Source organism: Thalassophryne amazonica, chromosome 13 (genome assembly GCF_902500255.1).
Source record: "Thalassophryne amazonica chromosome 13, fThaAma1.1, whole genome shotgun sequence".
Lineage (NCBI taxonomy): Eukaryota > Metazoa > Chordata > Actinopteri > Batrachoidiformes > Batrachoididae > Thalassophryne > Thalassophryne amazonica.
Window position 1 is genome coordinate 86056199 of NC_047115.1, and position 25708 is coordinate 86081906.

Consider the following 25708-nt stretch of genomic DNA (forward strand, 5'->3'; position numbering starts at 1 on the left):
TAGGAACATAATATACCTGCTGTGTATGGAATGCAATGTTTATCCATAAGAAAACAGAGCAAATGTAGTACTAAAGCACTAACTATATTGCTTTGCTCCTTTAACAGTGTTAAGCACAAGCATTGAACCACATTAACGTGAGCAGAATTGTATATTTTATAAAGAAGACAGAGTGGCTCATGTAAGACTTTGTCTAAATGGAGCTGTAACGCCTCCTCGATTGACCCAACACTCAGCACCATCCTCTCTGTCCCTTTGCAGTTTTCATCCGGCCCTCTTGGAAATAAAGTCCACCACCTCCTCAGGAGAGGCGAAGGTGTGTCGGATACCATCCGCCACAACTCTCAGCTCAGCCGGGTACAACATAGTATATCGAAGCCCTTTCTCCTGCAACTGTTTCTTCACTCTGTCAAAATTTTGCACTTCTGGATAATGTCCTGAGAAAGATCCTGAAAGAAAACAATCCTCTTTCCTCGCCATTCTACATGTTCATTCTCCTGAGCTGCCCGCAGCACCGCCTCTCTGGCTTCAAACATCAGGAAACATACCAGGACATGTCGGGCTCTATTGCCCCACTGATCTGCTCTGTGGGCGTGCTCTATCTTGAATTCCGGTCCCATTTCAGTATCCAAAGTTTCTGCAATAAGCTTGTACACAAACTTCGGCATGTCTTGGTCCTCGCACCCTCCTCTATTCCAACTATACGGATATTATTGCGGAGTCCGGCGTCCCCAAGGCACGTTACTTTCTCCTGCAGTTGGGCTATGGTTTTGATCACTGTGCTTACTGTGGTATACAGGCTCTGACTGTGATCTTCCAGGACTGGTAGATAAATCAAATCAAATCAATTTTATTTATATAGCGCCAAATCACAACAAACAGTTGCCCCAAGGCGCTTTATATTATAAGGCAAAAGCCATACATTAATTACAGAAAAACCCCAACGGTCAAAACGACCCCCTATGAGCAAGCACTTGGCGACAGTGGGAAGGAAAAACTCCCTTTTAACAGGAAGAAACCTCCAGCAGAACCAGGCTCAGGGAGGGGCAGTCTTCTGCTAGGACTGGTTGGGGCTGAGGGAGAGAACCAGGAAAAAGACATGCTGTGGAGGGGAGCAGAGATCGATCACTAATGATTAAATGCAGAGTGGTGCATACAGAGCAAAAAGAGAAAGAAACAGTGCATCATGGGAACCCCCCAGCAGTCTAAGTCTATAGCAGCATAACTAAGGGATGGTTCAGTGTCACCTGATCCAACCCTAACTATAAGCTTTAGCAAAAAAGAAAGTTTTAAGCTTAATCTTAAAAGTAGAGAGGGTGTCTGTCTCCCTGATCTGAATTGGGAGCTGGTTCCACAGGAGAGGAGCCTGAAAGCTGAAGGCTCTGCCTCCCATTCTACTCTTACAAACCCTAGGAACTGCAAGTAAGCCTGCAGTCTGAGAGCGAAGCGCTCTATTGGGGTGATATGGTACTATGAGGTCCCTAAGATAAGATGGGACCTGATTATTCAAAACCTTATAAGTAAGAAGAAGAATTTTAAATTCTATTCTAGAATTAACAGGAAGCCAATGAAGAGAGGCCAGTATGGGTGAAATATGCTCTCTCCTTCTAGTCCCCATCAGTACTCTAGCTGCAGCATTTTGAATTAACTGAAGGCTTTTCAGGGAACTTTTAGGACAACCTGATAATAATGAATTACAGTAGTCCAGCCTAGAAGAAATAAATGCATGAATTAGCTTTTTAGCATCACTCTGAGACAAGACCTTTCTAATTTTAGAGATATTGCGCAAATGCAAAAAAGCAGTCCTACATATTTGCTTACTAGAGGTCAGGGTAATGCCATCCAGAGTAAGGATCTGGTTAGACACCATGTTTCTAAGATTTGTGGGGCCAAGTACAATAACTTCAGTTTTATCTGAATTTAAAAGCAGGAAATTAGAAGTAATCCATGTCTTAATAAAATTTTATGGTCAACAGTATCAAAAGCAGCACTGAGGTCTAACAGAACAAGCACAGAGATGAGTCCACTGTCTGAGGCCATAAGAAGATCATTTGTAACCTTCACTAATGCTGTTTCTGTACTATGATGAATTCTAAAACCTGACTGAAACTCTTCAAATAGACCATTCCTCTGCAGATGATCAGTTAGCTGTTTTACAACTACCCTTTCAAGAATTTTTGAGAGAAAAGGAAGGTTGGAGATTGGCCTATAATTAGCTAAGATAGCTGGGTCAAGTGATGGCTTTTTAAGTAATGGTTTAATTACTGCCACCTTAAAAGCCTGTGGTACATAGCCAATTAATAAAGATAGATTGATCATATTTAAGATCGAAGCATTAATTAATGGATAGAGCTCCCATCTTATCCACCGCTGTCTTAACTGCATCCATGCTGGATTTTAATCTGCTCATATCCCTTCCCACTGTAGCCAAGTGCTTGCTCACAGGGGGTCGTTTTGACCGTTGGGGTTTTACATAATTATTGTATGCCCTTGCCTTACAATATAAAGCGCCTTGGGGCAACTGTTTGTTGTGATTTGGCGCTATATAAAAAAAAAATTGATTGATTGATTGATATCGAAAGCAATATTCTGCAGCAGCGTTTTAATGGTCTTTATCTCAGCTGCGGTGTCATTCGGTGATGGTCCTGGAGTAGCCGCCATGTTGTCCTTTGTGCTTCCCTCAGTCTGTCGTGTGAGGCTCCTTAAACCGTACTGTGTAAGAGTTTTCTGGACTTGTTGCATAATAAAAGAAAGCTGTGCTTCCCCAGACAAAGGTTTTTGGTGTTTAAGATATATCCGTCAAAATTTTTAACGGGGGAAAGGCGAGCGGTTCTGCAGCAATTACACCACGCAGCCATTTTGGCCAATCGCTCCACCGGTGCACCAATATAATAACACAATTTTTTGGCACAAATACAAAGTTTCAAATAATACAATCATTAATTCAAGTTGGAAAAGTTGTTCCTGACCTTAGTCGGACTTCTGGCAGTTAGTCTCTCGTAATCCAGACAGTAGGAGCTGAGTGCCAGCCGAAAGCAGGCTGCAATGTGGACACCTGTCATGGTGGATCGGTATTTTGTGTTGATGATTTTTATGTGTGAAAAAGCAGATTCACACAGATAAGTTGATCCAAAAAGTGTAGTCAAATTCTGTGCAGTTTGTCTGAGGTTGGGGTATTTCTCTTTCTGCATTAGATTCCAAAATTGGGCGTTTATGCCAGGTGTTGCTCTGGATTTCACCTCAGTGTCATTTTTCAGTGTGAGGATCTCATTTTTCAACAGTACAGCTGTCCAGGTTGAATCGTGATGTTATTTTGGATGTTATACAGTCCACATCAATATTTTTCCCAAATGGAAAACAGAGAAAAGTGAGAACAGGCTCAATGGAAGCAAAATCAGTAAAGCGCCTGTCAAATTCTGACAAGATGCTCTGCCCTTGCTCAGCATAATGTGCACTCTCAAGCTCCGCACAGACTTTGCCTTGACACTTAAGTTCTGTGTCCATGTGGGGAAAGTTCCATACATCACACTGTTGCAACCTGCTTGAAAGCAAGTGTAACTTGCTTTTAAATGTGTTCACGGAGCTGATCATGTTGATTATGTGTTTGTCTTTACCCTGCAGTTCTAGATTCAAGTGATTGAGCTTGTCAGTCAGATCAGTAAGAAAGGTTAAATCCAAGAGCCACTGACTGTCTTCTAGCTGTGCATATTCAGCATGAGTTGAATGTTTCAGAAATTCTTTAATTTCAGGCAACAACTGGGAAAACCATTCCAAAAATTTCCCTCAGCTGAGCCATGTGTGTGCAGCAGCAGATCTGTGTGTGCTGCACCTGTCCACTCCAGCTGTGCTTGAAATAATCACCTCTGTAGACTCCTGGCTCAAACAGAACATGCAATTTTGTTGGCCACATCCATAACATCTTCCATATTTAAAATCTTCCCGCACAACCCTTGCTGATGAATTATGCAATGGTAATTCAGGAAGTCTGGGAAAGATTCACACTGTTTGCACAATCCCATGAACCCAGCAGTGCGTCCAACCATCGCTGGAGCCCCATCGGTTGTAATGGAGACGAGCTTGAAGAGGGGTAGCTGGCTCTTAACAGATTCTATAAAAACCTGAAAAATATCTGTGCGTCTTGTGTGCTCTTTCAAAGGTAAAATGGTCAGCCGCTCTTCTTTTACATTCATGTTGTCAAAAACCATTCTAATAAAAACACATAGCTGAGCCACGTCCACAGCATCGGTGGCTCGGCATCATCGAATTGCAGAGAAAAACACTTACATGTCTCAGTATCATTCCTCAGTTGCCGTTCAATATCCTCCACCATTCCCTCACATCGTCCACATCACACAATCTCCTTTCGATTTTTAAATTTGGCAAAGAGCACATCTGCGTCTCCCATGCATGCTTCTTTCACAATCTCACCATCCTTGAAAGATTTCTTTCCTTTTGCGAGAACACGGCTGACACAAGAAGATATGGTTGCAGCCTTACTTGTGGTATTTGGTCGGGTAAAAACGGCCTGTTGCGCTGCTAACTGGCTTTTCAATTCCTGCACTTTTTGGGTGCGAAGAGGTGATTTACCCGGGAAGCCAGCATCGTAGCTCTTGGGATCGTCTTAAAATGCTGCTCCAAATTCCCTTTCTTCAGTATTGCCACGTTTGCATGGCTGATAAGGCAGATGGATTTAACATTTGAATAAATTAAAAAATAATCTTCCCATCTGGATGAAAATGATAAGTTTTGGATATTTTCACTTCCGCTATTCTTTGTTTCCTCTATTCTTTGCTTGCCTTGCTCTCCATCTTCACTGAAGCTCCTCACGACCACTTGACCCTGTGCATGCACAGGTAGAAAAAGCCGATTCCCCATTTCTGTTCATTTAACCCTTAATAGAATAGACCTGCTGGAGCTGCCACCACTCCCTTCACTCCACAGCATGTCTTTTTCCTGGTTCTCTCCCTCAGCCCCAACCAGTCCCAGCAGAAGACTGCCCCTCCCTGAGCCTGGTTCTGCTGGAGGTTTCTTCCTGTTAAAAGGGAGTTTTTCCTTCCCACTGTCGCCAAGTGCTTGCTCACAGGGGGTCATTTTGACCGTTGGGGTTTTTACGTAATTATTGTATGGCCTTGCCTTGCAATATAAAGCGCCTTGGGGCAACTGTTTGTTGTGATTTGGCGCTATATAAATAAAATTGATTGATTGATTGACTCAGTGAAGATAGTGTGTGAACCTTGGTAGGTGAATTAGTCATCTCAAATGGGTCGTCTTTGCCTAGGCCTATAACGCCAAGTGTATCATATTTGTTACAGGATTTTCTGAGATGTCTGCTTCATCAGTGTGATATTTTCTCCCCCCAAAAAACCCATCGTATACAATGAAATACTTGTAGTGCACAGACAAACCACCAGATGTCAGTATCTTATGCATCAGATGGCCTTCAGATGAGTCATTCATTATGGCTGCCTGAAACAAGTGATCCACAGTAATTTCCCTAAGAAAATGCAGCATTTTATAGGTTTGAAATGTTATGTTTGCTCTGGATTTAAAATGGATGTTTTATGCTAGAACGCCCAATGTAGCAAATATGATACAAATAAAAACTCATATATGCAAAAAGGTTTTTGTTTTTTGTTTGTTGTTTTTTGTTTTGTTTTTTTGGTGGGTTTGTTAAAAGGTCCAATAAAGACTGTTGTTTCAAAAAATTAGAATTTTCTGACATTTCACAGGGTGGGCTTTATAGGGCTAGTAAATGAATGCAGGTATTGTCTTCATGCTAATGCTGTTTTTTTATTTGTGATTTTTGTGCTTATACTTGTTAAAATAAATGTCACATTTGAGTTTCATCATGAAGATTCAAAATTGGCTAAATTCAGTCAATGTCAAATTTAGTCGCTGACTCATCGATGACCAATGATACCCGACTAGTCGACTAAATCAATCAATCAATCAATCAACTTTTTTCTTGTATAGCGCCAAATCACAACAAACAGTTGCCCCAAGGCGCTCCACATTGCAAGGCAAGGCCATACAATAATTATGAAACACAGTCTACGTCTAAAGCAACATAACCAAGGGATGGTCCAGGGTCACCCGATCCAGCCCTAACTATAAGCCTTAGCGAAAAGGAAAGTTTTAAGCCTAATCTTAAAAGTAGAGAGGGTATCTGTCTCCCTGATCCGAATTGGGAGCTGGTTCCACAGGAGAGGAGCCTGAAAGCTGAAGGCTCTGCCTCCCATTCTACTCTTACAAACCCTAGGAACTACAAGTAAGCCCGCAGTCTGAGAGCGAAGCGCTCTAATGGGGTAATATGGTACTACGAGGTCCCTAAGATAAGATGGGACCTGATTATTCAAAACCTTATAAGTAAGAAGAAGAATTTTAAATTCTATTCTAGCATTAACAGGAAGCCAATGAAGGGAGGCCAACACGGGTGAGATATGCTCTCTCCTGCTAGTCCCCGTCAGTACTCTAGCTGCAGCATTCTGAACCAACTGAAGGCTTTTTAGGGAACTTTTAGGACAACCTGATAATAATGAATTACAATAGTCCAGCCTAGAGGAAATAAATGCATGAATTAGTTTTTCAGCATCACTCTGAGACAAGACCTTTCTGATTTTAGAGATATTGCGTAAATGCAAAAAGGCAGTGCTACATATTTGTTTAATATGCGCTTTGAATGACATATCCTGATCAAAAATAACTCCAAGATTTCTCACAGTATTACTAGAGATCAGGGAAATGCCATCCAGAGTAACGATCTGGTTAGACACCATGCTTCTAAGATTTGTGGGGCCAAGTACAATAACTTCAGTTTTATCTGAGTTTAAAAGCAGGAAATTAGAGGTCATCCATGTCTTTATGTCTGTAAGACAATCCTGCAGTTTAGCTAATTGGTGCGTATCCTCTGGCTTCATGGATAGATAAAGCTGGGTATCATCTGCGTAACAATGAAAATTTAAGCAATACCGTCTAATAATACTGCCCAAGGGAAGCATGTATAAAGTGAATAAAATTGGTCCTAGCACAGAACCTTGTGGAACTCCATAATTAACTTTAGTCTGTGAAGAAGATTCCCCATTTACATGAACAAACTGTAATCTATTAGACAAATATGATTCAAACCACCGCAGCGCAATGCCTTTAATACCTATGACATGCTCTAATCTCTGTAATAAAATTTTATGGTCAACAGTATCAAAAGCAGCACTGAGGTCCAACAGAACAAGCACAGAGATAAGTCCACTGTCCGAAGCCATAAGAAGATCATTTGTAACCTTCACTAATGCTGTTTCTGTACCATGATGAATTCTAAAACCTGACTGAAACTCTTCAAATAGACCACTCCTCTGCAGGTGATCAGTTAGCTGTTTTACAACTACCCTCTCAAGAATCTTTGAGAGAAAAGGAAGGTTGGAGATTGGCCTATAATTAGCTAAGATAGCTGGGTCAAGTGATGGCTTTTTAAGTAATGGTTTAATTACTGCCACCTTAAAGGCCTGTGGTACATAACCAACTAACAAAGATAGATTGATCATATTTAAGATTGAAGCATTAAATAATGGTAGGACTTCCTTGAGCAGCCTGGCAGGAATGGGGTCTAATAAGCATGTTGATGGTTTGGATGAAGTAACTAATGAAAATAACTCAGACAGAACAATCGGAGAGAAAGAGTCTAACCAAATACCGGCATCACTGAAAGCAGCCAAAGATAACGATACATCTTTGGGATGGTTATGAGTAATTTTTTCTCTAATAGTCAAAATTTTGTTAGCAAAGAAAGTCATGAAGTCATTACTAGTTAAAGTTAATGGAATACTCAGCTCAATAGAGCTCTGACTCTTTGTCAGCCTGGCTACAGTGCTGAAAAGAAACCTGGGGTTGTTCTTATTTTCTTCAATTAGTGATGAGTAGAAAGATGTCCTAGCTTCACGAAGGGCTTTCTTATAGAGCAACAAACTCTTTTTCCAGGCTAAGTGAAGATCTTCTAAATTAGTGAGACGCCATTTCCTCTCCAACTTACGGGTTATCTGCTTTAAGCTACGAGTTTGTGAGTTATACCACGGAGTCAGACACCTCTGATTTAAAGCTCTCTTTTTCAGAGGAGCTACAGCATCCAAAGTTGTCTTCAATGAGGATGTAAAACTATTGACAAGATACTCTAACTCCCTTACAGAGTTTAGGTAGCTACTCTGCTCTGTGTTGGTATATGACAGAGAACATAAAGAAGGAATCATATCCTTAAACCTAGTTACAGCGCTTTCTGAAAGACTTCTAGTGTAATGAAACTTATTCCCCACTGCAGGGTAGTCCATCAGGGTAAATGTAAATGTTATTAAAAATGATCAGACAAAAGGGAGTTTTCAGGGAATACTGTTAAGTCTTCTATTTCCATACCATAAGTCAGAACAAGATCTAAAATATGATTAAAGTGGTGGGTGGACTCATTTACTTTTTGAGCAAAGCCGATAGAGTCTAATAATAGATTAAATGCAGTGTTGAGGCTGTCATTCTCAGCATCTGTGTGGATGTTAAAATCGCCCACTATAATTATCTTATCTGAGCTAAGCACTAAGTCAGACAAAAGGTCTGAAAATTCACAGAGAAACTCACAGTAACGACCAGGTGGACGATAGATAATAACAAATAAAACTGGTTTTTGGGACTTCCAATTTGGATGGACAAGACTAAGAGACAAGCTTTCAAATGAATTAAAGCTCTGTCTAGGTTTTTGATTAATTAATAAGCTGGAATGGAAGATTGCTGCTAATCCTCCGCCCCGGCCCGTGCTACGAGCATTCTGACAGTTAGTGTGACTCGGGGGTGTTGACTCATTTAAACTAACATATTCATCCTGCTGTAACCAAGTTTCTGTTAGGCAGAATAAATCAATACGTTGATCAATTATTATATCATTTACCAACAGGGACTTAGAAGAAAGAGACCTAATGTTTAATAGACCACATTTAACTGTTTTAGTCTGTGGTGCAATTGAAGGTGCTATATTATTTTTTCTTTTTGAATTTTTATGCTTAAATAGATTTTTGCTAGTTATTGGTGGTCTGGGAGCAGGCACCGTCTCTACGGGGATGGGGTAATAGGGGGATGGCAGGGGGAGAGAAGCTGCAGAGAGGTGTATAAGACCACAGCTCTGCCTCCTGGTCCCAACGCTAGACAGTCACAGTTTGGAGGATCCCAAAAAATTGGCCAGATTTCTAGAAATGAGAGCTGCTCCCTCTAAAGTGGGATGGATGCCGTCTCTCCTAACAAGACCAGGTTTTCCCCAGAAGCTTTGCCAATTATCAATGAAGCCCACCTCATTTTTTGGACACCACTCAGACAGCCAGCAATTCAAGGAGAACATGCGGCTAAACATGTCACTCCCGGTCTGATTGGGGAGGGGCCCAGAGAAAACAACAGAGTCCGACATTGTTTTTGCAAAGTTACACACCGATTCAATGTTAATTTTAGTGACCTCCGATTGACGTAACCGAGTGTCATTACTGCCGACGTGAATTACAATCTTACCAAATTTACGCTTAGCCTTAGCCAGCAATTTCAAATGTCCTTCGATGTCGCCTGCTCTGGCCCCCGGAAGACAATTGACAATGGTTGCTGGTGTCGCTAACTTCACATTTCTCAAAACAGAGTCGCCAATAACCAGAGTTTGATCCTCGGCGAGTGTATCGTCGAGTGGGGAAAAACGGTTAGAGATGTGAACGGGTTGACGGTGTACACGGGGCTTCTGTTTAGGGCTACGCTTCCTCCTCACAGTCACCCAGTCAGCCTGCCTTCCCGACTGCACGGGGTCTGCCAGGGGGGAACTAACGGCGGCTAAGCTACCTTGGTCCGCACCGACTACAGGGGCCTGGCTAGCTGTAGAATTTTCCACGGTGCGGAGCCGAGCCTCCAATTCGCCCAGCCTGGCCTCCAAAGTTACGAATAAGCTGCACTTATTACAAGTACCGTTACTGCTAAAAGAGGCCGAGGAATAACTAAACATTTCACACCCAGAGCAGAAAAGTACGGGAGAGACAGGAGAAGCCGCCATGCTAAAACGGCTAAGAGCTAGTAGCTACGCTAAGCTAGCGGATTCCCAAACAGGGAATCCGACACTAGACAGGCTGTGGAGCAGCACAGGTAACGCACGACAACAGTGCTAAAATAAAATAAAAATCCACTAGACAGGCTGTGGAGCAGCACAGGTAACGCACAACAACAGTGCTAAAAAATAAAATAAAATAAAAATCCACTGGACAGGCTGTGGAGCAGCACAGGCAACGCACGACAACAGTGCTAAAACAAAATAAAAATCCACTAGACAGGCTGTGGAGCAGCACAGGTAACGCACGACAACAGTGCTAAAAAATAAAATAAAAATAAAAATCCACTGGACAGGCTGTGGAGCAGCACAGGCAACGCACGACAACAGTGCTAAAACAAAATAAAAATCCACTGGACAGGCTGTGGAGCAGCACAGGTAACGCACGACAACAGTGCTAAATCAAAATCCACTGGACAGGCTGTGGAGCAGCACAGGTAACGCACGACAACAGTGCTAAAACAAAATAAAAATCCACTAGACAGGCTGTGGAGCAGCACAGGTAACGCACAACAACAGTGCTAAAAAATAAAATAAAATAAAAATCCACTGGACAGGCTGTGGAGCAGCACAGGCAACGCACGACAACAGTGCTAAAACAAAATAAAAATCCACTAGACAGGCTGTGGAGCAGCACAGGTAACGCACGACAACAGTGCTAAAAAATAAATAAAAATAAAAATCCACTGGACAGGCTGTGGAGCAGCACAGGCAAACGCACGACAACAGTGCTAAAACAAAATAAAAATCCACTGGACAGGCTGTGGAGCAGCACAGGTAACGCACGACAACAGTGCTAAATCAAAATCCACTGGACAGGCTGTGGAGCAGCACAGGTAACGCACGACAACAGTGCTAAAACAAAAAAAAAATCCACTAGACAGGCTGTGGAGCAGCACAGGTAACGCACAACAACAGTGCTAAAAAATAAAATAAATAAAAATCCACTGGACAGGCTGTGGAGCAGCACAGGCAACGCACGACAACAGTGCTAAAACAAAATAAAAATCCACTAGACAGGCTGTGGAGCAGCACAGGCAACGCACGACAACAGCGCTAAACAAAAATCCACTGGACAGGCTGTGGAGCAGCACAGGCAACGCACGACAACAGTGCCAAAAAATAAAATAAAAATCCACTGGACAGGCTGTGGAGCAGCACAGGTAACACACGACAACAGTGCCAAAAAATAAAATAAAATCCACTGGAACAGGCTGTGGAGCAGCACAGGTAACACACGACAACAGTGCTAAAAATAAAATAAAAATCCACTGGACAGGCTGTGGAGCAGCACAGGTAACACACGACAACAGTGGCTAAAAAAATAAAATAAAAATCCACTGGACAGGCTGTGGAGCAGCACAGGAAACGCACGACAACAGTGCTAAAAATAAAATAAAAATCCACTGAACAGGCTGTGGAGCAGCACAGGTAACACATGACAACAGTGCTAAAAAATAAAATAAAAATCCACTGAACAGGCTGTGGAGCAGCACAGGTAACACATGACAACAGTGCTAAAAAATAAAATAAAAATCCACTGAACAGGCTGTGGAGCAGCACAGGTAACACACGACAACAGTGCTAAAAATAAAATAAAAATCCACTGAACAGGCTGTGGAGCAGCACAGGTAACACACGACAACAGTGCTAAAAAATAAAATAAAAATCCACTGAACAGGCTGTGGAGCAGCACAGGTAACACATGACAACAGTGCTAAAAAATAAAATAAAAATCCACTGAACAGGCTGTGGAGCAGCACAGGTAACACATGACAACAGTGCTAAAAAATAAAATAAAAATCCACTGAACAGGCTGTGGAGCAGCACAGGTAACACACGACAACAGTGCTAAAAAATAAAATAAAAATCCACTGAACAGGCTGTGGAGCAGCACAGGTAACGCACGACAACAGTGCTAAAATAAAATAAAAATCCACTGAACAGGCTGTGGAGCAGCACAGGTAACACATGACAACAGTGCTAAAAAATAAAATAAAAATCCACTGAACAGGCTGTGGAGCAGCACAGGTAACACACGACAACAGTGCTAAAAAATAAAATAAAAATCCACTGAACAGGCTGTGGAGCAGCACAGGTAACGCACGACAACAGTGCTAAAAAATAAAATAAAAATCCACTGAACAGGCTGTGGAGCAGCACAGGTAACACATGACAACAGTGCTAAAAAATAAAATAAAAATCCACTGAACAGGCTGTGGAGCAGCACAGGTAACGCACGACAACAGTGCTAAAATAAAATAAAAATCCACTGAACAGGCTGTGGAGCAGCACAGGTAACACATGACAACAGTGCTAAAAAAAAAATAAAAATCCACTGAACAGGCTGTGGAGCAGCACAGGTAACACACGACAACAGTGCTAAAAAATAAAATAAAAATCCACTGAACAGGCTGTGGAGCAGCACAGGTAACACATGACAACAGTGCTAAAAAATAAAATAAAAATCCACTGAACAGGCTGTGGAGCAGCACAGGTAACACACGACAACAGTGCTAAAAAATAAAATAAAAATCCACTGAACAGGCTGTGGAGCAGCACAGGTAACACATGACAACAGTGCTAAAAAATAAAATAAAAATCCACTGAACAGGCTGTGGAGCAGCACAGGTAACACACGACAACAGTGCTAAAAAATAAAATAAAAATCCACTGAACAGGCTGTGGAGCAGCACAGGTAACACATGACAACAGTGCTAAAAAATAAAATAAAAATCCACTGAACAGGCTGTGGAGCAGCACAGGTAACACATGACAACAGTGCTAAAAAATAAAATAAAAATCCACTGAACAGGCTGTGGAGCAGCACAGGTAACACACGACAACAGTGCTAAAATAAAATAAAAATCCACTGAACAGGCTGTGGAGCAGCACAGGTAACACACGACAACAGTGCTAAAAAATAAAATAAAAATCCACTGAACAGGCTGTGGAGCAGCACAGGTAACACATGACAACAGTGCTAAAAAATAAAATAAAAATCCACTGAACAGGCTGTGGAGCAGCACAGGTAACACATGACAACAGTGCTAAAAAATAAAATAAAAATCCACTGAACAGGCTGTGGAGCAGCACAGGTAACACACGACAACAGTGCTAAAAAATAAAATAAAAATCCACTGAACAGGCTGTGGAGCAGCACAGGTAACGCACGACAACAGTGCTAAAATAAAATAAAAATCCACTGAACAGGCTGTGGAGCAGCACAGGTAACACATGACAACAGTGCTAAAAAATAAAATAAAAATCCACTGAACAGGCTGTGGAGCAGCACAGGTAACACACGACAACAGTGCTAAAAAATAAAATAAAAATCCACTGAACAGGCTGTGGAGCAGCACAGGTAACGCACGACAACAGTGCTAAAAAATAAAATAAAAATCCACTGAACAGGCTGTGGAGCAGCACAGGTAACACATGACAACAGTGCTAAAAAATAAAATAAAAATCCACTGAACAGGCTGTGGAGCAGCACAGGTAACGCACGACAACAGTGCTAAAATAAAATAAAAATCCACTGAACAGGCTGTGGAGCAGCACAGGTAACACATGACAACAGTGCTAAAAAATAAAATAAAAATCCACTGAACAGGCTGTGGAGCAGCACAGGTAACGCACGACAACAGTGCTAAAATAAAATAAAAATCCACTGAACAGGCTGTGGAGCAGCACAGGTAACACATGACAACAGTGCTAAAAAATAAAATAAAAATCCACTGAACAGGCTGTGGAGCAGCACAGGTAACACACGACAACAGTGCTAAAATAAAATAAAAATCCACTGAACAGGCTGTGGAGCAGCACAGGTAACACACGACAACAGTGCTAAAAAATAAAATAAAAATCCACTGAACAGGCTGTGGAGCAGCACAGGTAACACATGACAACAGTGCTAAAAAATAAAATAAAAATCCACTGAACAGGCTGTGGAGCAGCACAGGTAACGCACGACAACAGTGCTAAAATAAAATAAAAATCCACTAGGCAAGCTGTGGAGCAGCACGACAACAGTGCTAAAAAATAAAACAAAAATAAAAACGAAAGCGTTAGCAAGCTAGTTAGCCTGCCAACGCTGATGAAGGCCAGCTGATAAAAGAGCTCCGTCGCGATGCTTCGACCGTTAGAGGTCTTCCTTAGGCGTTGGAGCACGGTGAAAAAGTAAAAAAAAGTAAAAAAGTCTTGAAAAAGACTGTTAATTCAAAGAACTCAAACAGCTCAGTTCAAACAGCTAACAGATACAGCAGAACACCGCTGTGCTCCGGAACAGGAAGTCAATATGTCAAGTGCATATGTCACAGAATGCTCCTGGCTGTGCAACGAAAGCTCACTGAGACCATTTGTGTAACACCCAATCATTTACACATTTGTGTAAATGATTTTCATAAGTCGTCCCAACCCTATTTTAGAGTGGACACTTAATCAGATTGTCAGAGTTGTGTAGTTTGGTGGAAGAACTGAGATCTTGCACACTGAACGTTTCTGTACAGGTGTGTACGTTTGTGAAGTTGACAAAACCATTAATAAGGAACAAGTAAGCTGTGTTATTGACTCTGTTTCTTTGCAGTGCCCTCCTTTTGTTGATCCGAAAAAAGAGAAACATCAGCGTTGACATCCCACTTGTGGACCAAGACACCAAATCAACAGGTAATCCGCAAACATGTGCAATTTGGAATTATGTGTCTCCTATTTGCTAATGACTCAGGGTTCTCCCTACCAAACAACAACAGGGCACTTCACACTGTAAGTAACACTGGTACACACAAATTTAAAAGTTGTCTGCTTCAGAAATAAAATGTGCTATTTATTATGGATTTTGGCATGTTGAATTCAAATATGACAATAACAATGGCTAATTGCCTACTGTTTCCAAGATATACAAGGTATTACATTTTGCATCTACATAATTATATGAGCGAAGCCTTGCGCAGCGGCACAAAGCTCACTCATAGTACAGGGCGTCATAAACAGGAAGTGCCAAAATGCAAGTCCACAGTAAAACAGGAAATGTTCAAATGTCAAACACTTCCTGGATTGACAGACGAGGTCCCATGGAATTTCACGGGAACTCAGTGGCAAGCTCACACTCAAACAGGAAGTGCCAAATTCTCAATCACAGTGAACCAGGAATTGTCCAATGTTGAACACTTCCTGGCATGGGTGGAGCTCGAGCAGAGACCGGGGTTTCACTGGACTCCCCTGAAATCTGATTGGACACAGATGATTGACATATCACGGCCCCACAAGTCTGGTTGAAAGAGCTGCATTTTCAAATCAGTGAGTCACATTGACTGCTAGGTTCCTCCTGTCCAGTAGTTTGTGCTGTGTACCACGAAAAGTTCAAATCCACCTTAGTAGAAGAAGAAAAATGTTTGCTTCAGATTTGAACTGAACACGTCGTTTGACCTATGAATTTCTAATCACATCAAACTTATACTGGTGAGTAAACAACCGTATTTTATGTCAGAAATGAGGTCCAGGTTGTTCAAAGCAGCATTTCTGCTTTAATTCGGGTTGCCTAATATACACGTTTAAACTAACAGACAACCACTGGTTCATGCTCTGTTGGCTTATTAGTGTAGCAGATAACTTAAACAGTCCTTCAAATGGTGATACAAACATCAAATTCAGCATAAATACAGCTGGAGCAAAATTAATGGAGCAACTTTAACTTTTGACCCCTGTACAAACAAAAACTGACCTTTGTCACCATTCTTGCTGCTTTTACCTCATAACTCTATAACAATCAGTCACAGATTGTCCAGACTATACCTTTTTTGGAATCTTTATGCTCAGGCAAATAATGTGGTGTAGTTTTCTACAACCCCTGGCAAAAAGTATGGAATCACCGGCCTCAGAGGATGTTCATTCAGTTGTTTAATTTTGTAGAAACAAAGCAGATCACAGACATGACACAAAACTAAAGTCATTTCAAATGGCAACTTTCTGGCTTTAAGAAACACTATAAGAAATCAGGAAAAAAAAATTGTGGCAGTCAGTAACGGTTACTTTTTTAGACCAAGCAGAGGGTAAAAATATGGACTCACTCAATTCTGAGGAATAAATTATGGAATCACCCTGTAAATTTTCATCCCCAAAACTAACACCTGCATCAAATCAGATCTGCTCATTAGTCTGCATCTAAAAAGGAGTGATCACACCTTGGAGAGCTGTTGCACCAAGTGGACTGACATGAATCATGGCTCCAACACGAGAGATGTCAGTTGAAACAAAGGAGAGGATTATCAAACTCTTAAAAGAGGGTAAATCATCATGCAATGTTGCAAAAGATGTTGGTTGTTCACAGTCAGCTGTGTCTAAACTCTGGACCAAATACAAACAACATGGGAAGGTTGTTAAAGGCAAACATACTGGTAGACCAAGGAAGACATCAAAGCTTCAAGACAGAAAACTTAAAGCAATATGTCTCAAAAATCGAAAATGCACAACAAAACAAATGAGGAACGAATGGGAGGAAACTGGAGTCAACGTCTGTGACCGAACTGTAAGAAACCGCCTAAAGGAAATGGGATTTACATACAGAAAAGCTAAACGAAAGCCATCATTAACACCTAAACAGAAAAAAACAAGGTTACAATGGGCTAAGGAAAAGCAGTCGTGGACTGTGGATGACTGGATGAAAGTCATATTCAGTGATGAATCTCGAATCTGCATTGAGCAAGGTGATGATGCTGGAACTTTTGTTTGGTGCCGTTCCAATGAGATTTATAAAGATGAGTGCCTGAAGAGAACATGTAAATTTCCACAGTCATTGATGATATGGGGCTGCATGTCAGGTAAAGGCACTGGGGAGATGGCTGTCATTACATCATCAATAAATGCACAAGTTTACGTTGATATTTTAGACACTTTTCTTATTCCATCAATTGAAAGGATGGTTGGGGATGATGAAATCATTTTTCAAGATGATAATGCATCTTGCCATAGAGCAAAAACTGTGAAAACATTTCTTGCAAAAAGACACATAGGGTCAATGTCATGGCCTGCAAATAGTCCGGATCTTAATCCAATTGAAAATGGTCCATGACAAGGCTCCAACCTGCAAAGCTGATCTGGCAACAGCAATCAGAGAAAGTTGGAGCCAGATTGATGAAGAGTACTGTTTGTCACTCATTAAGTCCATGCCTCAGAGACTGCAAGCTGTTATAAAAGCCAGAGGTGGTGCAACAAAATACTAGTGATGTGTTGGAGCGTTCTTTTGTTTTTCATGATTCCATAATTTTTTCCTCAGAATTGAGTGATTCCATATTTTTTTCCCTCTGCTTGGTCTAAAAAAGTAACTGTTACTGACTGCCACAATTTTTTCCCTGATTTCTTATAGTGTTTCTTAAAGCCAGAAAGTTGCCATTTGAAATGACTTTAGTTTTGTGTCATGTCTGTGATCTGCTTTTTTTCTACAAAATTAAACAACTGAATGAACATCCTCCGAGGCCGGTGATTCCATAATTTTTGCCAGGGGTTGTATATGATTGGAGCATCTTTTAATTTTGACCCCTGTGTAATTCTTCAGTTGACCCCTATCTGGCTGCCTACTGAAAATTTAAGTGGCGAATCATTTTTTGTAAGAGGCAAATAAAGAAAAATGTTTAAAAAGGCAAGGGGACTGAAGCTGAAAGGTTTTTGCCATGCTAATGCTCCCCAGAAGCATTTACTCAAAATAAAGTCTGAAGGACCTAAATGACATGGTGAGATGCAGACGAGCATCGCTCATTCATGTCCGCGACATATGCATATTATTGTGTTAACAGTAGAGTTTTAATGAAAAATCATAAACATAGGTCTTTTTTATGTTTCTCTGACTGTTTGTATAATATTTCACCTGTTCTCTTTTTGTAACACATTAAAAATCAGCAAAATGGTTATATATTAATCTTTAGTAGCACAGTAGTAGCATTTCTTAAAACTACAGACAGTCAACAAATTCAAACAACACTTTCATTATCCGTGGCCCAAAATTAGTAAAGTTTGATTATCTTTATTTCAGAAACATTTTGGCTGTAGACCAGTGTAACTGTGGCCACAGCGTACATTGTCTGCGACATGTCACTACTACTTTGATGCCCTCTTTTTTTTATCCTGAAGTATGCATGCAGTTCTACATGATTAGACAGTGTGCTCCTCTTGGCCCAGGAACAGCAATCAACCAACCAGAAACTCTTTAATTCACACAGATCATCATTACATGTTACTTTCACGCTGCTTCCCTCTAGCACTAACAGTGACATGTTGTGATAACTGACACTGACTGCTATTGACATACCCTTCTTCTCATCTAGTCAGTTAACAGCATTGGTGGAAAAGTAGTTGTGGGAGTGTTCTAGTTTTACTCCTGTAATGCTGCCCAACGTGGAATTGATACGCCTTACAATAAAAAATTGTTTAATTAAATTTTTAAAAACCACAGTGGCAGTGGCGGCACCAAGGGGGGGCTTGGCTCAGTAATGAGCCAAGCCCCCCTAATAATTCTGCCAATAATGTGAATAGTGACTGACATATTTGTGGATCTCAACTGCAGTTTTGCACTGAGAATGTCTCAATATTGCGTAACTGAACAAAGTGATGAATGTGTGTGTTCGGTGATCCACCAATGCTGAATCACTCTTCACAAACAGAATTTTCAGTTTTGCAAATAAACATTTATTTGTAAAAACCCACACACAAGTTACAAATCAGAAATTTGTGTTTGTAGATCACAAAGCATGTGTACAAATCAAAGGATATTTGTAAATCACCCTCTGTGCATTTGCAAGTATTAATGAGACAAATTTAACTCCATACTCCAAAAACGTAGGTTTCCTAAATATTTATTACACTGAAAACACTACATTCTTGAAAGGGTAGTTGTAAAACAGCTAACTGATCATCTGCAGAGGAATGGTCTATTTGAAGAGTTTCAGTCAGGTTTTAGAATTCATCATAGTACAGAAACAGCATTAGTGAAGGTTACAAATGATCTTCTTATGGCCCTCAGACAGTGGACTCATCTCTGTGCTTGTTCTGTTAGACCTCAGTGTTGCTTTTGATACTGTTGACCATAAAATTTTATTACAGAGATTAGAGCATGCCATAGGTATTAAAGGAACTGCACTGCGGTGGTTTGAATCATATTTATCTAATAGATTACAATTTGTTCATGTAAATGGGGAATCTTCTTCACAGACTAAGGTTAATTATGGAGTTCCACAAGGTTCTGTGCTAGGACCAATTTTATTCACTTTATACATGCTTCCCTTAGGCAGTATTATTAGACGGCACTGCTTAAATTTTCATTGTTACGCAGATGATACCCAGCTTTATCTATCCATGAAGCCAGAGGACACACACCAATTAGCTAAACTGTAGGATTGTCTTACAGACATAAAGACATGGATGCCCTCTAATTTCCTGCTTTTAAACTCAGATCTTAGAATCATGGTGTCTAACCAGATCCTTACTCTGGATGGCATTACCCTGACCTCTAGTAATACTGTGAGAAATCTTGGAGTCATTTTTGATCAGGATATGTCATTCAAAGCGCATATTAAACAAATATGTAGGACTGCTTTTTTGCATTTACGCAATATCTCTAAAATTAGAAAGGTCTTGTCTCAGAGTGATGCTGAAAAACTAATTCATGCATTTATTTCCTCTAGGCTGGACTATTGTAATTCATTATTATCAGGTTGTCCTAAAAGTTCCCTGAAAAGCCTTCAGTTAATTCAAAATGCTGCAGCTAGAGTACTAACGGGGACTAGAAGGAGAGAGCATATCTCACCCATATTGGCCTCTCTTCATTGGCTTCCTGTTAATTCTAGAATAGAATTTAAAATTCTTCTTCTTACTTATAAGGTTTTGAATAATCAGGTCCCATCTTATCTTAGGGACCTCATAGTACCATATCACCCCAATAGAGCGAGCGCTTCGCTCTCAGACTGCAGGCTTACTTGTAGTTCCTAGGGTTTGTAAGAGTAGAATGGGAGGCAGAGCCTTCAGCTTTCAGGCTCCTCTCCTGTGGAACCAGCTCCCAATTCAGATCAGGGAGACAGACACCCTCTCTACTTTTAAGATTAGGCTTAAAACTTTCCTTTTTGCTAAAGCTTATAGTTTAGGGCTGGATCAGGTGACCCTGAACCATCCCTTAGTTATGCTGCTATAGACTTAGACTGCTGGGGGGTTCCCATGATGCACTGAGTGTTTCTTTCTCTTTTGGCTCTGTATGCACCACTCTGCATTTAATCATTAGTGACTGATCTCTGCTCCCCTCCACAGCATGTCTTTTTCCTGGTTCTCTCCCTCAGCCCCAACCAGTCCCAGCAGAAGACTGCCCCTCCCTGGGCCTGGTTCTGCTGGAGGTTTCTTCCTGTTAAAAGGGAGTTTTTCCTTCCCACTGTGGCCAAGTGCTTGCTCACAGGGGGTCGTTTTGACCGTTGGGGTTTTTACGTAATTATTGTATGGCCTTGCCTTACAATATAAAGCGCCTTGGGGCAACTGTTTGTTGTGATTTGGCGCTATATAAATAAAATTGATTGATTGATTGATTGATTGAAAAAAGTGAAACACAGTGCACTTCATTCAAAGTACTTATTTACATTGGTCTAATGGAAAATTGTGGTTTCCAGTTTAAATCTGCTGGAATCACTTTACAAAATCATAAATATACATTGTGAGAAACTAAAAAAATTAGCTGTAACAAATTACATCATTTTTTTTAAGTTGATCCAAAGTATCATTTTTTTCAGTGTATGGCCACTCTTAAAACTTCTCTTATCTTTATAATTTTATTACTGGTACATATTAGAATTGATTTAGATGAGATATACTTATTATCTCACAGGAATATATCAAAATTAAATTATTATTGGGAACTACTTTTTGCGCAGGAATTCATCAAGCACGTTGGCCGCAGCCGCGCACGAACACAGAATATACAGAAGCTGTATATCGTTGTTCGGCAATCATTCTAAGTGAAGTGTGTGTGCATTGATACCACATTTTAGAGGATCACGGGTGACTAAAACATATACCTTGGTATTTATAAAGCAATTTACTATATATTGTTCATTTTGACGACATTTTGTGGAGCCCCTCCAACTTTTACCCCAGCTCCCCCTCAGCCCCCCCAACAAAAATTTCCTGGCGCCGCCACTGCACGGTGGTGTTGTGGTTACCACTGTTGCGTCACAGCAATAAAGTCCTGGATCACTTCCTGCCTGGGCCTTTGTGGGGAGTTTGCATGTTCTCCCTGTGTCTGTGTGCGTTTGGCAACATGGTGGCTTAGTGGTTAGCACCGTTGCCTCACACTGAGAAGGTCATGGGATTGATTCCCTCCTGTGGCCTTTCTGTTTTTTGGAGTTTGCGTGTTCCCCCCATGTTTGTGTGGGTGTCCTCCAGGTGCTACGATTTCCTCCCACATCCAAAGACATGCAGGTTAGGTGGATTGGAAACTTTAAATTGCCTGTAGGTTTACAGCAGTTGTCAGTGTGTTTGTCTGTCTATATGTGGTCCTGTGACACACTAGCGTCCTGTCCAGGGTAACCCTGCCTCATGCCCTATGACTGCTGGGATAGGCTCACTGACCCACTGACAGATTTATGCAGTTTTTTTTTTTTTTTCTTACAGCCCACCACATTAAAGAGCAGAGCGGGTAGCTCATAGGAAAAGGAATTAGACTACCAAAAGATAGGCGTGAGTTTGATTCCCAGTCAGGCAACCTATCTTGTTCCAGGCCACCTAGCTGTAAATGGATACCAGGAAGTAACCAGTGATGAATTCCAAGAGGAGTCGTAGATGCTTCTTGCCTTCACAAAAGGCTTGATCTCCTCTAGTTTTTGGAAGGATCGGGGAACGTCCAGAAGCATCTGATTCACTGACCTAAGGGCTCTGGAGGGCTGGTACAATTTAATAACTTCAGAAAAGTATTCCAGGGCCAGCCCATTCAGAGACTTAAAAACAAAATAATCTTAAAATCAATCCTGTACCTACCAAGGAAGCCAGTGAAGGGAAGAGAGCATCGTAGTTACGTGCTCACGCTTCTTTGTCCTAGTTAGGAGATGAGCTGCTGCATTCTCCACAAGCTGCAGGTGACAGGCTGGATGGTCAGGAATTGCTGGACACAAATACATGGCTCAAACAAACAGCTCTGGTTTTAGAAGGCTTTACTGTTGTGGATAGCAAAGGTCGGTACACGAGTAAGCAGTCCAGAAAAAGCAGCAGTACAAAAATCATCAGGCAAACAGGCATGGTCGAAGCAACAGGCTGGAGGTCAGGTACACACAAAGAGGCAGGCAGGACTATGGAATGCAGGTACAGAGCTGGAATGAAGGTACAAGGCATGACAAACTGGCAAGGGACAAACACACCCAGTGAGCTTACATAACTCCAGGTGGTAATCAGCAAATCAGAAACAGGTTTGCCTGAAAAGCACCAGAACCAGGGCGTGGTCAGTGAGAGAGAGAAACACCCATCACCAAGAACCAAGAGAGAGACAAGAGGAAAAGAGACAGACAGACCCAAGCAGAAAAACCCAGCAAGATAATAAACAAACCAAAACCAGTGAAATGCAAAAATAGCAAACAGAACAAAAGGAAACGGAAAACCAAACTAAACTCAAACCCTGGCATTATATGTAAATTCAAATATCTAAAATGGTCATAACAGTCCCTAGTTGCACACGCATTTCACAATTTATATCTCCATTATATAGTTTTTTTATGATGGCACAATCAAATTATATTAGTTTAGATAGAACCTTATTTAGAACTTTATCAATCCCTTGGGAAGACTCCTTCAGGGATTATAACACAAGTATATTATTATTCTTTTTAAACAAAAATGCCGTCAAAAATTTCAAGAAACACATAGAACCGTTATTATTAAACATACATAACAGAGCCTGACTGTTTGATGACATCTTGCCCTTTATTGTTCCATGCAAATGTTATGTTAAAGTTTGGCTGCAGATGTCTCCGTACATAATTGTATCAAAAGCTTCAAAACACTGAACCATTGCTTCATATTGATTCAGTGGTTCCAAACGCTTCAGTTTCTCCATCACTAATTTCCTTAAATAAAGTACACCAGTGACCACTAATTATTTCCACATGCCCATAGATAGGCTTACAGTCATGAATACTTTGATGTTGTGTTGCAAACTGGGCACATTAACTAATGTGCGACGACTTTAAACACTAACTTACTGAAGAACGAAGCAGAGAGTACTCACCTGGATCTTCTCACACAGCCTCTAATCTGGTACCTGATGCCTGTGATCTGTGAATGTTCCTGGTATCAAAATCACCACTTTCGTCGATTTCTATTGTCTTTCCGCAGATTTTGACTCATTTTGTTTGCTGCAGTACAAAGTTTTTTTTTTATTTGATAGCACTGTATAGACATATGATATATAGCTCACGCAGAACACTGTCATAAATTTAAAAATGCATAAATACGAGGTCTATTAGATAATAAACCGACCCTTTTATTTATTTTTTAACTATATGGATTTGAATGACGTGCGATTACACCAATCATGCTTGAACCCTTGTGCGCATGCGTGAGTTTTTTCACGCGTGTCGGTGAAGTCATTTCCCTGTGGGCAGGCCTTGAGTGAGATGTGGTCCCGCCCTCTCGGCTGAATTCCTTTGTTTCACACGCTGGTCGAGACGGAGCGCGTTGCTTTATCAAAATTTTTTCTGGACCTGTGAGGAATATCCGAGTGGACACTATTCGAGAAATTAAGCTGTTTTCGGTGAAAAGTTTAACGGCTGATGAGAGATTATGGGGTGTTTCTGTCGGTGTAAGGACTTCCCACGGAGCAGGACGTCGCACAGCTCTTCCAGGCGCCGTCGTCGGCCTGTTTCGAGCTGAAAACATCCTAATTTAAGGCTTAATTCACCCAGGACGTCGTGAGAGAACAGAGAAGATTCAGAAGAGGCCGGCATGAGGACTTTATGCGGACATTCCACTGTTTAAGGACGTTTTTTAATGAAAGATCTGTGTGCGCCGTGACAGGAAAAACACCTCCGTGTTGAAAACCATTTGTAAAATTCAGGCGGCTTTTGATGGCTTTCAACAAGTGAGTAACTGAGAAATTGTTTAACAGCTTGGGCATGTTCCAACTTGTCCGTTAAGGTTTCCAACGGAGGTGTTTTTCCTGTCGCGACCCCCCGCGGTCGGGTCCGGCCCGACATGCGACTCTGCCCACACGTTCTTTCATTACAAAATGTCCGTTAACAATGGAATGTCCGAATAAACTCCTCATGCCGACTTCTTCTGAAAGTTCTCTGTTCTCTGACGACTTACTGGGTCAACAGAGCCTGAAATGTGGAAGTTTTCAACTTGAAACGGTGAGACGCTGCCGCCTCGAAGCGCAGATCGCCGTAGTGTCGTCTTTACGGCGACACTACCAGACCAAAATCTCTCATCAGCCGTTAAAATTTTTACCGAAACCAGCTGAATTTATCGAATGGTGTCCACTCAGTTGTGCCTTACAGTTTTGAAAAAATTTTTCTCAAACAAAGCAGCAGTCTCTGAGCCATTCCTAAACAATGAAAAAAATCGACGAGAGGGTGGGCCACTCCTCACTCAAAGACTGCCCACAGGCGAATGACGTAACCGACAGGCATGAAAAACCTCTCGCATGCCCACGAGGGTTCAAGCATGTCTGATGTAATCACATGTGATTCAAATCCATATGGTTTTTGAAAAAAATAATAAGGTCGGATACTTTTCTAATAGACCTCGTACACAAAAATGTGCAAAGTAATTCTCACATGCCTATGAGAAAAAGATTTATGAAAAGTTAACAAAATAGTCAGTCAATTTGTGGTAAGTTGCTGATTCTGAACAAACTTGTCTTCACGTTCAAGATGAACGTATTCTAAAACATTTGTCGTAAATGAAATGTTAACAAACTGTATATATTTGACTACTTAATTTTTTTTTTTACATTTTCGGGGAAGCTGAGCTTCCCTTGCAGTCTTATGCCGCGTTCACACCGGGCGCGATGCGAGCGACTGCAGCCACAGGTTGCCATGTAATCCCTATGTAAGGATGCGTTTTGGCGCCAAACCGCGCAGCGCGACGTAATGGACGTGAGTGAAGCGATTTTGAACGTTTTGCGTGTTTGTAGCGTGATATTGCATCACGTCGTGTCGCCCTCCTCCCCAAGTTGAAAAATCTGAACTTTTTCGTCTCGTCGCGCCGCGATGACCAATCAGGGACTGGATATGTAGTGACGTGGAGATGTCTGGAGTTTGACTGAAGATGTGAACATGTCCTGTCTCTGGTAGCAGCCTGTGAGCAGGACGTATGTCTCTTTTGTCCTTTATTTCACAATTATGAGAGAGTTTTTGGAGCGAGCAGCAGCACCACAGCAGGGGGAGTGGAGTTTCTTTTTCTTTTACGTGCGCGTGCGAGGGTCCTTGGAGGTTATTTTACTTATTAACTACACAGATGTATAATGGTGACTGGTTTCTAAAGACAATTACGACAGATCTTTTTTGGGAAAGAGCGAGGAGCAGCCCTGCAGCAAGCAGCGGAGTTTCTTTCTTTCTTTCTTTTTTTTTCTTTACGCGCGCGCGTGAGCGA

General features: G+C 41.3%; 1 protein-coding gene across 1 annotated transcript in view; it reads left to right on the plus strand.

The window, feature by feature from the left end:
- Positions 1-25708, plus strand: part of shtn1 (shootin 1) — a 244496-nt gene that overhangs the window by 186252 nt on the left and 32536 nt on the right. The window contains exon 12 of the mRNA XM_034184229.1: positions 14688-14767. Coding sequence (XP_034040120.1) covers positions 14688-14767 — 80 coding nt within the window. The remainder of the gene's footprint in view (positions 1-14687; positions 14768-25708) is intronic.